This window comes from Wolffia australiana, chromosome 12, assembly GCF_029677425.1.
Source record: "Wolffia australiana isolate 7733 chromosome 12, ASM2967742v1".
Taxonomy (NCBI): domain Eukaryota; kingdom Viridiplantae; phylum Streptophyta; class Magnoliopsida; order Alismatales; family Araceae; genus Wolffia; species Wolffia australiana.
This window is the reverse complement of record NC_135846.1, coordinates 6,019,712-6,034,797: the sequence shown is the minus strand read 5'-3', so window position 1 is coordinate 6,034,797 and position 15,086 is coordinate 6,019,712. Positions and strand designations below refer to the sequence as shown.

Below are 15,086 nucleotides of genomic sequence, written 5' to 3'. Positions count from 1 at the left end.
TTCAAATTAAACATTCAGGAGATCACACGAACCTTGTTATCACTTCCCCCAAGGACCAAGTGGTGTTTTTTCTCCAAGAATCTTGATCATCCTTAAACTCTCTCTCCCACAATATTGTAGAACAAGGATGGATCAAAGAAATATGATGCACTAGGCCTCCAACAATAAGTTGAGAGAAGAAATCCAAGATGAGATTCAAAGAAAGGGGATAAGAGAATAAATAGAAGTGCCCTAACTCTCCCAGACATTGGATTTAATTACTAGGGATTGGAGGGCTAGGATTTCTTGATTTACAGCCTGGACCCACTTACCCTCCTTCTCAGATTTAAAAATAGACCATTCAAATTCAAATTGTGGGTTAGTTCCATAATTTTTGTCTTTAGTTGACCCAATCTTTAATAAGGTTTGAATGAGCTTCTAGAATGGGCTTCTTGTGTATTGAGCCTCCTCTTATCATCTTAGATTTCTACTTTACTCCTATCTATATCTCAAATTTACCATTGCATTTACCTAAGTCATGTTTACAAAATAAAAATCCAAGAAGATGTGAGAAATCCACTTGACACTAAAGAGTCAAGTGGGATTAGTCTCAAAAATCAATAAAATATATAAATAGAGCTTAGGAAAATAAATCATAAATTTATCATGTTATCCTTAAATGGTGAATAATGCTAGTGCAAATATAAAAATACATGGTAAAAAATAAATATAAATGCATAATTTTACTGATCTAATTTGACGTTATCAGGTCAGTGGAAAAATGTTATAAAGCTAGGCTAGTGGAAAAAGGTTATACCCAATTGTACGGAATCAACTACAGTGAGACATTTTCTGCAGTAGGAAAATTGGACACAATTCATTTCTTTATTGTGGTTGCAAAAAAAACATGATGGAAATGGCAAAAGTTTGATATGAATAATGCTTTTATTTATGGTGATTTAGAGGAGGAGATCTTCATGGAACAAAGAAGAAGAAGAAGGTATTCCAATTGAAGAAAGTACTATACAGTTTGAAGTAGTCTCCTCGAGCATGATTTTATATGTCTATGAAAGATCTGGGGCATAGAAAAAGTACTAGGGATGAAACTCAACTTCTCAAACATAACTTTCAAAGGGAGCATCATCACTGCTAGTGTATGTTGACAAAAGAATCTTCTCTGGAAATGATGAAGACGAGATCCGTCATTTGAGCTCTTAGTTAGCTAAGTTGTTTGATATTAAGTCCCTCTGCCTCTTGAGAATTTCCTAGTCTGATGAAGGGGTATTGATCTCTTAGATATATTATACATTTGAACTTCAAAAAGAAAATAAATATGATGGATCAAACCACCAGCTATTCCTATTGATCCAAACATGAGACTAGATAATTGTGAAGATAAAAGTCTTGTGAACACATCAATATCAAAGGTTTATTATTAAAAAAATATCTAAGCCATAAAGGCCATATATCACCTTAAGCCAGTTTGTGCAAAGCCCCAAAGAATCACATATGAATGCGGTTTACTTGAAAGTTACTATGGGACAAGGTGTATTACTAGTGAGAGGTTTTCTTTCAAAAAAAATTACTAGTGAGAGGTTTGACATACCTCTCAAAATGTACACCAATGCAGACTAGGGATGATCCACTGCAGACCAAAAATCAACGTCAGGTCAAGCATTGAAGCAGAATCCTGGGTAGTTGCCAAAGGGATTTATTAAGCTTTGAGGATCTTGGGAATCCTTAAGCATTAAATTTACCCTGAGATCAAACTGTTATAATTCATTGTGACAGTAAATCTGCCACTGACATTGCCCACAATCATGTTTAGATGATCACACCAAACATTTTGAGATAGATAAACACTATATACATGAGATGATTGATAAGGGGATCATAAATATGAATTATGTTCCATCATCCAGTCAAGAGGCATACATCCTTAGAAATGGTTACGTGGGAGTATGTTCCACAAGCTGATTGGAAAGCTGGCATTTCAGAATATTTATGTATCAGCTTGTGGGGGTGGAGGGGTCAGAAAATACGCGTGTTGTGATATTATCATGGGTGTTTTTTTACAATTCTTTATGTTACACCCATGTAAATGTGTATTGTAAACATGCCCTCATGATATCTAGCCTTGTTGGATCCATTATATTGGTTCCTCGAGACTCAATAACAATTTAGCCCTTTATGTAGGGGTTATATGTTGAATTATAAGTCTCATGATATGTATCAGCTAGGATTTAGAGAGGTGTGCCAAAAAGGGTGTATAAACCTCTACAATTTGGAGTTGCACGCAATTCATTTGTTATCGTGAAGAATTTAATAACAATAAAGGTAGTAGGGCAAAATATTATTCCTTCGAATTTAATACTGTTCTAAGTTGAGAAACAATAATATTTTGTCCACGTTTCATATTGGTTTTTCCCATACTATAGTAACGTTTAGGGTTGTTCTTTATAAATAATATACATATTTTAAAAATCAGTCCCAAACTTCTCATAAAAAATAACTGAGATATATTTTTATTTTTGTCATGAATCGATAGACAGAGAAATAAAATTTGTTTTTATTTAGGAATGGGATTCCTCAAATAACTAGTAAAATAAAATATAATTTTCGGGCGCTATAAATACGGGAGAATATTCGCAGTTGATCTTCGAGGTTCTTCTTCCCCTACACGAAATTTCTTTGATCGGCGCCCCGATCTTTCTCTACCGGAACAGATCGAAACATTCATCAGTCGTCTTCGATCGATTAGAGTAGATATCGCGCTTGTATTCTCTCAATCGCCGCAGAAATTCGCTATTTATTCCACTAATCCGTGCCCAGAACTGTATTGCTTGCGGGGAGATAAAAAAAACCTGATTGCTAGAGTTGCAGGTAACGCTATGGTACGATTGGTTTGTCTTTCGATCGGATTTTTTATCCTTTTCTTTTGTTTTCTATTTTTTCCTCTTGCTTGATTAAGATTTCACTATTTGAGTTTTCAAAAATCTGATCGTTGGGGTTGCACGAGACGCTTTGCTTATCTTTCGATTTGATTTGGGAGTTATTGTTGAAGTTTTGATAGCATTGTTTATCTTACTTTTCTAGTTTTTTTTCTTTTCCCTAATTAAGATTTCACTTCAAAAGTATTATCATAAATCTGATTGCCGGAGTCGCAGGTAACTCGACGTGACGATTTACTTATCTTTCGATTTGATTTCGGAGTAACTGATAAAGTTTCGATCCAATTGTTTGTCCTACTTTTCTAGTTTTTTTCGTTGGCCTAATTTAGAATTCACTTTAAAAATACTGTCAAAAATCTGATTGCTGCAGTTGCTGGCAACGCAATATGACGATTTGTTTATCCGTCGACCTGATTTCGGAGTTACAGTTTAAGTTTCGCGTTTGATCATACGTCTCTAACTTAGATCGTGTTCGTCGATCAGGCGATGGCGGAGCCGGCGGGGCCGAGAATCTACTGTTGCTGCAAGTGCCAGAATCGCGTCTCCCTCCACGAGGACATCGTCTCCAAAGCTTTCCAGGTACTCCTCGTTCCCTGATTTCATTTCTTCCCTGATTACGCAAGGTTCGGCACGTCTCGAGAACGATATGAAGTAAAATTTGGCGAAAATTTTACGCGATTCATCTACAGCAATCCCGTCAATTCATCTATTCATCTTCAATAAGGGTCGATGATGTTGACGATATGGATCAAGATCCATGGAAGAGGATGTTATGTCAAATTGTCGATGGTGCTGAGCATTAGGATTGAGTTTTTGGAGTTTGATAAAATAATTTTTAAACAGATTTTTTTATAATCATGTGGATCTTCAGTAGGAAATTATGAATTGGATACGTGGAAAAAGTTTGACATAAAACCAATAAAAATATGATATAATTATTTCTCAGGGATGATTAAAATTTTCTTGCAAAATTATGGTTTTGACTGGTTCAGGGAAGGCATGGATATGTATTGGATATGTGGAAAAAATTTGACATAAAACAAAGTAAAATTTGATATAATTATTTCTCAGGGATAATTAAGTTTTGTTGCAAAATTATGGTTTTGATTGGTTCAGGGAAGGCATGGATATGTATTGGATATGTGGAAAAAGTTTGACATAAAACCAAAAAAAATATGATATAATTATTTCTCAGGGATAATTAAAATTTTGTTGCAAAATTATGGTTTTGATTGGTTCAGGGAAGGCATGGATATGTATTGGATATGTGGCAAAAGTTTGACATGAAACCAATAAAAATATGATATAATTGTTATTTCTCAGGGATAATTAAAATTTTGTTGCAAAATTATGGTTTTGACTTGTTCAGGGAAGGCATGGGCGTGCGTTCTTGTTCTCCCACGCAATGAACGTATATTTGGGGCCCAAGGAAGATAGACAGCTGATGACAGGCCTCCACACTGTCGCCGACGCCTTCTGCAACGAGTGTCGTGAGCTACTCGGCTGGAAGTACGAGCGAGCCTATGAGGAGTCCCAGAAGTACAAGGAGGGCAAGTTCATCCTGGAGAAGTCTAAGATTGCCAAGGACAACTGGTAATTGCACAAAATCGATGGAGATCTTTTCCAGATTCCTGCTGCTGCTGCTGCTGTTCATTTGTAGATAAAAAGCTGACTGGAAATTTATGGTAAATTCTTTCGAGTTTGGCCTGCTCCAAGATATTCAGAAAAAATGCAAGTTCATCTTCAGAAAACAGGTAAGTTCTCCAAGCCAATGGAATTTCATTAAGTGATTCCTGTGATTTTAGAACACCGAAGAGCAGACAAGAAAGATAATTTTATTGATCAAAAAAATTTTTTTTTACCAGATGTTACATGTCTCCTTTTTATAAGATATGGCCGTTGAGGAATATGACCGTTGGAATCAACGGTCATATTTTACAATGGTTGGGCCCATTTATAAGATATGGGCCCAATAGTACATTTTGATAAACCGAACTTAATACACATGATCTAACACCCCCCTTCAAGTTGGGTATAGATGTTAATCATGCCCAACTTGGACACTAAGGTTTGGAACTGTGGACCAGGAATGCCTTTGGTAAAAACGTCAGCAATTTGCTCCAAGGAAGGGATGTAGTGGGGTATAATGAATCCTTCATCAATACTTTGCTTAATATAGTGGCACGCCACCCGTGCATGTTTCGTCCTTTCGTGTTGAACTGGGTTTTTTGCCATAGCAATTGCCGATTTGCTGTCAGAGTATAGCATCATCCCTTTGTCAGGGAACACCCTTAAGTCCTGCAAGATACCTTTAAGCCACATTCCTTCACATACTCCCTTCTTCAGTGCTCGGAGTTCAGCTTCGGCACTCGACAAAGAAACCTCCTTTTGTTTCTTACTACGCCAGGTGACGAGGTTCCCTCCGATAAAACTGCAATACCCGGAGGTAGACCTGCTATCCTCAAACGATCCTGCGTAGTCAGAATCCGTGTAGAGTGATACAGTTGGCTCATTTCCTCTGTTAAATAGTAGTCCAAGTCCAATTGACCCTTTCAGGTACGCTAAGATGCGATCTGCTGCTTTTTTATGTGATTCCCGAGGATCATTCATAAACTGACTTAGAGAGTTAACTGCAAACGCTATATCTGGCCGAGTGTGGTTAAGGTAAAGTAGCTTGCCAATAAGCCGCTGAAAAGAAGTCTTGTTCACCGGTGCGTCTTTGTCGTCTTGTGCAGCCTTTAACTTAACATTGGTATCCACTGGTGTAGCTGCTGGTCGACAATCCAATTTTCCGGTTTCTCTTAATAGGTCAAGAATGTACTTATGCTGAGAGAGTACAATCCCTGACCGAGAATAAGCCACTTCGATTCCCAGAAAATATGTCATTAGACCCAGGGCCTTGATGTCAAAAGATGATGAGAGATGTTGTTCCAGCTTCTGAATTTCAGTATGGTCATCTCCAGTGATGATAATGTCGTCCACATACACAATCAGGATTGTGATCTTTCCATTCTTGCCATGTTTTATAAACAAAGTGTGGTCGCCCTCACTTTGAAAGAATCCAACTGATAATATAACTGTTGAGAATCTCCCAAACCACGCTCTCGGCGATTGTTTCAGTCCATATAAAGATTTCTTGAGATGACATACATCCCCTGAATTTTGATTTAGACGATATCCAGGAGGAGGTGCCATAAATACTTCCTCTTTCAATTCTCCATGTAAGAAGGCATTCTTCACATCGTATTGATAAAGCTTCCAATCAAACATTGCTGCAAGTGCTATCAATACCCGGACCGTGTTCAGCTTGGCAACCGGGGCAAAGGTCTCGTTGTAGTCAACTCCATAAGACTGAGTGTAGCCCTGTGCCACCAATCGTGCTTTATGTCGTGCAACTGACCCGTCTGAATGATACTTTACCAAGAACACCCATCGACTTCCCACTAGCTTCTTTCCAGGTGGGAGTGGGCCCATCTCCCAGGTGCCGTTCTTCTTCAGTGCTGCCATCTCTTCTTCCATAGCCGTCTTCCATTCTGCAGATAACATAGCTTCAGTCACATTCTTCGGAATAGATACTGTCAGCAGAGCTTGAACCACCCGAGTAAACTCTGGAGAGAGCCGGGAGTAGGATAGGTAATTTCTGACTGGATAGAGTTTAGTCTTCGTACAGCTACGAATTCCCTTGCTTACAGCAATGGACCAGCCATTATTTCCTGAGTCTTCTTCACTTGCTGGCACTGGTTCTTCAATAGAATCATCCCGTGGTCTGTAAGACTCCTCCTCCCCCTCCTCAGGCGGGCTTGGAGGAGTGCTTATAGCCACGATTGTATCTTGGATTTCTGCTGCTGACGAGAGACTTTGCTGTATACTGTCGCTTCCTGGCTCAGTGTTCCCAGTGGACTCTAGATATGCTTCTGACCGTTCTGAGTGATCATGGAACATTCTGAGTTCATCAAACTTCACATCTGCCGTGATGAAGATCTTCCTGGAGCTTGGATGATAACATTTATAACCTTTCTGGGTTGGCGAATATCCCAGAAATACGCATTTTAAGGCTCGAGGATCCAATTTCCCTGCATGATGCACTTGAATATACACAACACAACCAAACACCTTGGCCAGGAGGTTAGTCCTTAAGGATAAATGCGAAAATTCAGCAGACAATAAATCAATAGGAGCATGATAGTTCAGAGTTTTTGAAGAAGTTCGATTTATAAGGTGAGTGGCTGTTGCGACTGCCTCAGCCCAATAATTTTTAGGGCAGTTCCCTTGAAACAAAAGGGCTCGGGCTGAAGACATTATATGGCCAATCTTCCTCTCAGCAAGCCCATTCTGCTGAGGGGTATTTACACATGAGGACTGATGAATTATTCCTTTCTCTTCCATGTAATTATTCACTTTTCCACAAAAATATTCTGTTGCATTATCTGATCTAAATATCTTGACTTTCTTCCCAAACTGGGTATGTATCATTTCACAGAACTTAATGATGACAGATGGGATCTCGTTTTTGGATTTCAGTAGATATACCCATGTATATCTAGAGAAATCATCTACAAATAAGATGAACCACTTGTGATGGGATAGTCCAAGTATAGAGCAAGGTCCCCATACATCACTATGGATACATTCAAATGCTGATTGCATCCTATGGTCTGAACTTGGGAATGAAGATCGTTTGTGTTTAGCAAACTGGCAACTTTCACAATTTAAATGATCAAAAACAATTCCTTTAAACAAGTAGGGATGAGAATGTTTCAGAATGTGGAAAGAAGGGTGTCCTAATCTCCTATGCAGGAGGATGATCCGCTCTTCACTCTGGACGGAATAGGTGGATTTCGGCTCGTCATCCTCCTCCACTCCATCTAGCAAGAGAAGTCCTCCCTGCCTCTTAACAGATGAAATCTTCCGTCCGGTTTCCTTAAGACACAAGGAACAAGAATCTGAGTCTAGAATAAATCGCCAGCCAGTATCGTTTACTAACTGAATTAAAGACAGTAAATTTGCTTTCAATCCTGGTACATGTAAAACCCCTTTCAGTGTTTTCCCTTTAATCTCAATTGACCCCCTTCCTGCCACTTCTAATATCCCCCCATTTGCGGTAAAGACCCTGAGATTACTAGTTTCTGATTCATAATTCTGAAATAGCATTTTGTGGGGTGACGTGTGATCTGTCGCCCCAGAATCTAAAATCCAAGAACTTGTAGTAGGTGTATTTCTAATCATAGTGAAAGCAAACTTCATACCTGACTGGACGAGGGACGTGGAGCTAAACTTTTGAAGAATTTTGTTCACTTCCGACTGAATAAGCTTATGAATTTCGCTTCCGTCCTCCCCCTTCCTGGCAGTAGATGGTTCCTCTCCTTCACTCGCCACAAAGGCTTTCTTGTGTTGACCTGGATTCCACGTCCCTTTCCGGATTTGTTCTTCCTTCCATGCCAACTTTCTGCACTCTCTTTTTAGGTGGCCTGGTTTCCTGCAATAACCACAGATAAGTTCTGAGGAAGTACCTTCCTGTGGAGTAGATTTCTGGTGCTGGGAGTTGGTAGAAGACGTGGCTGCGGTATTCACATTTCCCTTTGGTTCTCCTTTCTTAGCCAAGTGAGCCATTGAGACAGGGGTAGATGTCTCGCCATCCTTGGAATTAAGTTTCTTTCGCCGTTCCGCTCCTTGTAACTCAGAGATAGCTTCCGCCAAGGTGGGGAATATTTCTCTGTGCAACAATTGGCTTCTAAGATTTTCATATTCCGAATTCAGCCCCATCAGAAAGGTGAGAGTCCTGAATTTGGTTTCTCTGAGATAGGATGGGGAGTTCTTGTCGCCTGTGGGCCAGAGAAGGTCCAGCTCCCTCCATATTGCTTTTAATTTCGCGGAATAGGAAGAGATTAGTAGACTGCCCTGTTTCAACGCCCTTTCTTGTTCTCGAAGATCATAAACACGGTAATCGCTATGCGTTTCGGCACATGATCTCTGAACTTCTTGCCACAAGTCTCGTACGCAGTCAATAAGTAGATAATCATCGGCCTGGTCTGATTCCATATTCTTGATCATCCAGTTGGTGATAAGAGCTTCTTCAGATTCCCAAATTACTCTTTCGAGCTTGGGAGCGTCTGCTGAAGGGGGGGCTTCTGTCAGGTGATGCCCCAAGTAAACAGCTTTAAGGGACCTTTGGACCAAAGTTATCCACTTTTGTCCATTGATCCCATTATACTTGATGTCAAGATCAGGTAAAATCAATCTTGGCTGAGTAGGTGTCTCACCGGTCTTAACAGTAGTTAAGGGGGTGATCTCGGGTTCCTGCTCAACCAGCTTGGATTTTCCCACCTGAAATATGTGCACTCAGACTTTCTGCAACACCTCACAGAGTCTTCGGTCTCTGGAGAAGAAATGTCCCCAGAAGACCGTGGATGAAAGATGCTGAACTTGCCACCCTGCGATGCCAAACAATGCCGAAGAATGTCGCTGAAGTTTCTGAAAGCGCCGTAAGAAGATGCCGCCGAAAAAAAAGGAGGAATCGCCAAAAAAAAAAAACTTGTCGAAAGAGTGCCAAAGAAATGCTGCCAAAGAATCGTCGCCAGAGGGCGCCGAATTCGTCGTAGAGGGATACTGCCAAAAAATCGTCTAAGGACTGATGGAAGCCGCCTAAGAAGATGCGGTCGAGGTCGTCGCGGAGAACGATTGCTGAAAAAACGCCGCCGATAGGTGCTGAAATGGCCGCCGACGAATGCGGAACTTGCCGTCTATAGATGCTGAAATCGCCGTCAACTGCTGAAAAACGACTGCTGAAATCGTGTAGAACGACTGCTGAAAAACGCCGCCGATAGATGCTGAAATGGCCGCAGACGAATGCTGAAATCGCCGTCTATAGATGCTGAAATCGCCGTCGACAGATTCTGAAATCGCCTCCGACGGATGCAAAGATCGCCGTCGACGAGCGCTAAAAACGTCGCCGAACGATAGATCGAAATCGTTGCTACCCGATGCTTCCAAACTGCTCTGATACCATGTGATTTTAGAACACCGAAGAGTAGACAAGAAAGATAATTTTATTGATCAAAAACAACTTTTTTTACCAGATGTTACATGTCTCCTTTTTATAAGATATGGCCGTTGAGGAATATGACCGTTGGAATCAACGGTCATATTTTACAATGGTTGGGCCCATTTATAAGATATGGGCCCAATAGTACATTTTGATAAACCGAACTTAATACACATGATCTAACAATTCCTTCTCTAGATTGCTCTAGAAAAGCTGACCGCGAGAAGTAGATCAGTCCAAGATCATGGCTTCACCTCATTTATTGCATGTTCCTTTGAGTTTGGCCTGATATAAAGATTCAGAAGAAAGGAAAAGCAAGATCATCTTCAAGAAAAAAATGACAAATCTACACAAGATCCTTCTCAGAATTAGTTGCTCTAGAAAACAGTCCGTCGAATTAGATCATTCCGAGATTGTTGCTGCTGTTTTTTACTTTTCTGGAAGTGGCCTGATCCAAGAAATTCAGGAAAGGCAAAGTTCGTCATCGCAAGATCTTCCCAAGACTGGTTGCTCTAGACACTGATCTTTTGAAGAAGCCGAATTCAAAAGTTTGTTTTATTATTTTTCCAAGTTTGGGCTTATCAAAGAGATTGATTCTTCCCAAAATCCACAGGAAAGATGATCATTCCAAGAGTAGTGTCTGTTTCCCTCTCCAGGATTTGGCCAAATACAAGAGATTCATAAATAAGAAAATGGGCTAATAACAGGGTCCTAAGTTAGTCTGCCGCCATGACTTTCAGACATGGATCGCCCTCCATCTCGGATGCTGAGGTTGGCGAAGATGAGGCAGTAGTCGGGGTCGACTTCAGAGCCAGCCATCGATGGCGGGCCGCTCCACTGATGCACCATCGAGGATTGGGCAGAGTCGGACGAGAGCTCGTTGGATGGCGACCAGCCGGGGACAAACTTGGCTACGGAGAAATCAATGAACTGGGCAATGAACCCGTCGTGGCAGCTGGGCAGGCCGAGGTGCTCCACCATCTCTCTGACCACCAACATAGCCGTGTCCGAGTCCAGGAAGAAGGTGAAGTGGATGTTCCTCCCATCACCTGTAACTTTCCATGCAGACTAGGGTTGGCCAATGATGAAGAATGATGACATGCTGACGAAGCGATGTTGAGATGACGACGAGACAACGACAAATTCTTCATTGGACGAGTGAAATGTACGAAGATTTGTAATTGTCATCGTCATTGTCCTCGACGTCAAACTCTATTGCAGACTAAAGGATGACGGAAGCCGGTTCTTTTGGATTACCTTCGCCGTTCATGATCCTGAGGACAAATGAAACGGTGTTGCGGTCGATCTTCTCCCCTCTGAGATTGAAGTGGATCTGATCCTTGGTCTTCTGGAACTCCATGCTAATCAACAGAGGATCATCAAAATCAGTTTCGCCGGAGTTTATGTTGCCTGCTTCGATCCCGTGCCTTTCTTCCTGTGAGCCGCGACCATGATCTTGAGGCGGGCGAGATATCGTGGGCTGGAAGAAAGCATCATGGAGAAGTTCTTTGACAGAACATCGCTTGGAAGCCGGGAGGAGGCATTTCTCAATCAGTTGCTTTACTTGAGGGTCTGCCACCTTCTTCAGTGCCAAGGGCTTGACACCCTGCAAGTCAAAATCTGCTCTTATTTCCTCCTATGCAATCGTCTTCGTCTCTAACTGGTCGCAACTGAGACTCATAGACAGATGCAGGGAACGTACCGAGATGACCCTCTTGTAGATCTGAGCGGCGTTTCGGCACTCGCTGTAAGGATACTCGAGGGTGACCATCTCCAGCATGCACATTCCAAAGGAATAAACATCGACCAGGTGATCATATGCCTCTTCGTAGAGCTCCGGTGCCATGAACTCAGGAGTCCCTGCAACCGAATTCCTCGAGGATGGGATAATTGTTTCAAGACCTGGTCTCCATGATGATGATGATATTGATGATGATGGCAATACTTAGAGTATTGCCAGAAAGCACACCGCAATGAATTAAACATCACCCAGCTGATCATAAACCTCTTCGATAATGCTGGGGCCATAAACTTGCAGTTCCTGCGACATAATCTCCAATGATGGGATGCATAGGTTCAAGATATGATATACGTCATGATGCGGACACTATTAGAGGGTGAGTATCTTGGGGAAGCTTTGGTACCATAAACTCGGAAGTCCCATCATTATGATGAGGATGGTGAGGATGATCAGGATGACGAAGATGGCGAGGATGATGAAGATGATGAGGATGGCGAGCATGATGAGGATGCCGAGAACGATGAGATGATGATGATGGTGATGATGATGGCACTCAAAGGTATACCTCTGATGCTGTACACTCAGTGAGAAAATTCCTCGAGGATGGGTTAGGATCAAGATCCAGTTTCATGATGATGATGATGATAATGATAAAGGTGAACATCTCCGGCAAGTGCAACCCAAAGGAATGAACATTGAGCGGCCGACCACACGGGTCGTGTGTCAGCCGAGTGGCATAACTCGGCTAAAAGAAAATCTCAAGGATTGGAATAGATTCAAGGTCTGGTGTCCATAATGATGATGATGGTCTCACCGATGATGCTTTTTGCGCTGGGGCATTGCATGATGATTGCCAGTCCGAGATCGCCAATCTTGACCTCCCCTTTGTTACCATTTACCAGGAGGTTGTCACACTTGAGATCTCTGTGCAAGATGGGGGGGTTGTGATCATGGAGATACTGCAGACCATGCAGTATTTGCCTTGCCCAGCTCTTCAAGGCCCCCACTTCTACATTGGGGTACCTCTTCCTGTACCTGATTTCCCCCCCATAAGAAACAATCAATTAAAATCAAGAATAATCAACAGAAATCAAACATCAGAAGCAATTAAAATAAAGAACAAATCATGTAACAAAAATGGTCCAAAGCAATTTAGCACCAGTCCATAATGATAGTTTGTGGATGATGGGGTTGGCATCATTGTATGCAATTTTAAATTAATTTTTTGCGGAAATGACGGTTGACGTTGACGGATGGCTTCAATTGAGTGTGGTACCCTGTCAAAGTCAACCTTCAACTGCCAACCATCCATCATCATTGCCATTATGACCCATTGACCTGTGCTGAACCCTATGAAGAACAAATCAAGTATAACTTACCCCTAAAAAAGCCAGCACAAAATCAAGAAAACATCAAAACATTCAAACACATATCAATAGCAAATCAACAAGATCTATAGAAAAAAAAGGTTAAGATCAATAAAGTATCCAAAACATTGAAACACTCAAGCACAAATCAGGAAAACATCAAAACAATCCAGCTGATGTCACACAAAAATGTATAAAGACATGGTTACTTAATGAAATTCTATAGAGAAACTCTAGGTAAAAGAAAGTATTTTACCTGTGAAATAAGCTTAGATGAAGAAAACATTTAGAGAAAATAAGATGGAATCACAAAAACATTCTTAGAAGATAAGGTAAGATCAAGCAATTATTTTAGAGAAAATACACTGAGGCAATAAATCTTTTGATAAATAAGGTAGGATTAGAAAAAGTAAACATAATGTCAAATCACTGAAATCTTTTAAAGAAATCCCAAAATATTGAGAGAAAACCAATGAATAATTATAAATTACACAAAAAATCAAGGGCAACTCAATAATATATATAAAAAAGCAAGGTAGAATAAAAGAAGACTGATATAGAAAAAATAAAAAAAGTCAAGACAACATGTAAAAATAATCAAGGTAGAATAAAAAAATAAAACAAACTAAGGTAAACTCAAGGAAATATTTAAAATAAAATAAGATCCCAAAATATAATGAGAGAAAATCAACGAATCAATAGAAATTACACAAAAAGGGTAAAATAAAGAAATTTAAAACAAAATCAAGGTTTGTAGAAAAATTAACACAAACACAAGAAAAATGAGGCGTAAAAACTTTTGTTTGAAGGGGTAAAAATAAAGAAAAAACAAGGTAGAATCTTGAAAACCATGAGATAAAATTAGGTCTAATTAGTAAGATTTATGGAATAAATAATGTAAGGTCAAGAAAATTTCTAGAGAAAATTAGGTAATCTGGTGAAATTTTACAAAAAAAAAAAATATAAAATAAATTGAACATATAAACTAATACTTAGAGTAAATTTATTGATAAAATATTTACAGAAAATCAATCAATGACCAGACGCGGCACAGTAAATCAAGGTAAAACTAAAGGCAAAATCATGTAAACATCTGGAAAAAAGCAAGGTAAAATCAATAAAAGATACAGAAAAGAATGACGGCTAAATGCAGAAAATATTTAGAAAATATGGAAAAAATAAAGAAAACATAAAAAAAACAAGCAAAAAATCAAGAAAATATATAGAAAAAATCAAGGCAAAATCAAAAAAATATCTAGAAAAAACCAAGGCAAACTCAAGAAAATATCTAGCAAAAACCAAGGCAAACTCAAGAAAATATCTAGCAAAAACCAAGGCAAACTCAAGAAAATATCTAGAAAAAACCAAGGCAAACTCTAGAAAATATCTAGAAAAAACCAAGGAAAAATCAAGAAAAAACCAAGGCAAAATCAAGAAAAAACCAAGGCAAAACCAAGAAAACATGAATAATAAATATTGGTAAAAGCCAAGAAAAATGAGACCCTAAATTTGCGTCATTATTTAATAGATGGTTGTTTATAGACTAAATATTTGGAACAAAGATATTGAGAAACATTAGAGAAAATTAAGGAGTGATTAGAGATGCAAAATAAATCAAGGTAAAATCAATAATATGATATAAGCAAGGTAAAACTAAAGACAAAAAATGAAGAAACGATACAGAAGAAATTAAGGCAAAATCTAGAAAATATTAAGAAAATAAACAAACTAAAAGTCAAGTAAAATGTAAAACAAATTATGATAACATAAAAAACTCTACAAAAGCGAGGTAAAATCAAAGAAAAATTAAGAAAAAAGCAAGGTAAAACCCAGAAAAGATAAAAAATGAAAAAATGAAAAAATGAAAATCAAGAAAACATTAAGAAAATAACGAGGTGAAATCAAGAAAGCATTGAGAAAAAAACAATACGGAAATCAAGAAAACATTAAGAGAAAACAAGGTAAAATCAAGAAAGCATTGAGAGAAAAACAAGGTGGAAATCAAG

At 39.3% G+C, this 15,086-nt stretch overlaps 2 protein-coding genes across 4 annotated transcripts in view; one reads left to right on the top strand and one right to left on the bottom strand.

Annotated features, from left to right (window-relative positions):
* The first annotated feature begins 2,628 nt into the window (after window positions 1–2,628).
* Window positions 2,629–4,796, top strand: LOC144710637 (protein yippee-like At4g27745). 3 transcript variants are annotated; one of them, XM_078584454.1, is made up of 4 exons: window positions 2,629–2,873; window positions 3,414–3,509; window positions 4,300–4,523; window positions 4,631–4,796. In XM_078584454.1, the coding sequence occupies exons 1-4, from the start codon at window positions 2,871–2,873 to the stop codon at window positions 4,686–4,688; spliced, it is 381 nt and encodes a 126-aa protein (XP_078440580.1). In that variant the 5' UTR covers window positions 2,629–2,870; the 3' UTR covers window positions 4,689–4,796. The 3 variants fall into 3 exon arrangements, with proteins under 3 accessions (XP_078440580.1, XP_078440581.1, XP_078440582.1); XM_078584455.1 differs by having other exon boundaries at window positions 2,630–2,862; XM_078584456.1 differs by having other exon boundaries at window positions 2,631–2,873; window positions 4,300–4,796.
* Window positions 4,797–10,008: 5,212 nt separating this feature from the next.
* LOC144710055 (putative serine/threonine-protein kinase WNK4) overlaps window positions 10,009–15,086 on the bottom strand; it is a 5,586-nt gene continuing 508 nt past the window's right edge. Inside the window, exons 2-5 of the mRNA XM_078583724.1 lie at window positions 12,528–12,748; window positions 11,675–11,832; window positions 11,236–11,578; window positions 10,009–11,027 (exon numbers count right to left, since the gene is read on the bottom strand). Coding sequence (XP_078439850.1) covers window positions 10,684–11,027; window positions 11,236–11,578; window positions 11,675–11,832; window positions 12,528–12,748 — 1,066 coding nt within the window. The 3' untranslated portion in view covers window positions 10,009–10,683. The remainder of the gene's footprint in view (window positions 11,028–11,235; window positions 11,579–11,674; window positions 11,833–12,527; window positions 12,749–15,086) is intronic.

What these genes read in the sequence shown, in the direction of transcription:
- LOC144710637 (XM_078584454.1), top strand. An exon ending in TCGTCTCCAAAGCTTTCCAG is followed by an intron (nt 3,510 to 4,299) that starts GTACTCCTCGTT and finishes TGACTTGTTCAG; the next exon opens with GGAAGGCATGGGCGTGCGTT. An exon ending in AAGATTGCCAAGGACAACTG is followed by an intron (nt 4,524 to 4,630) that starts GTAATTGCACAA and finishes AATTCTTTCGAG; the next exon opens with TTTGGCCTGCTCCAAGATAT.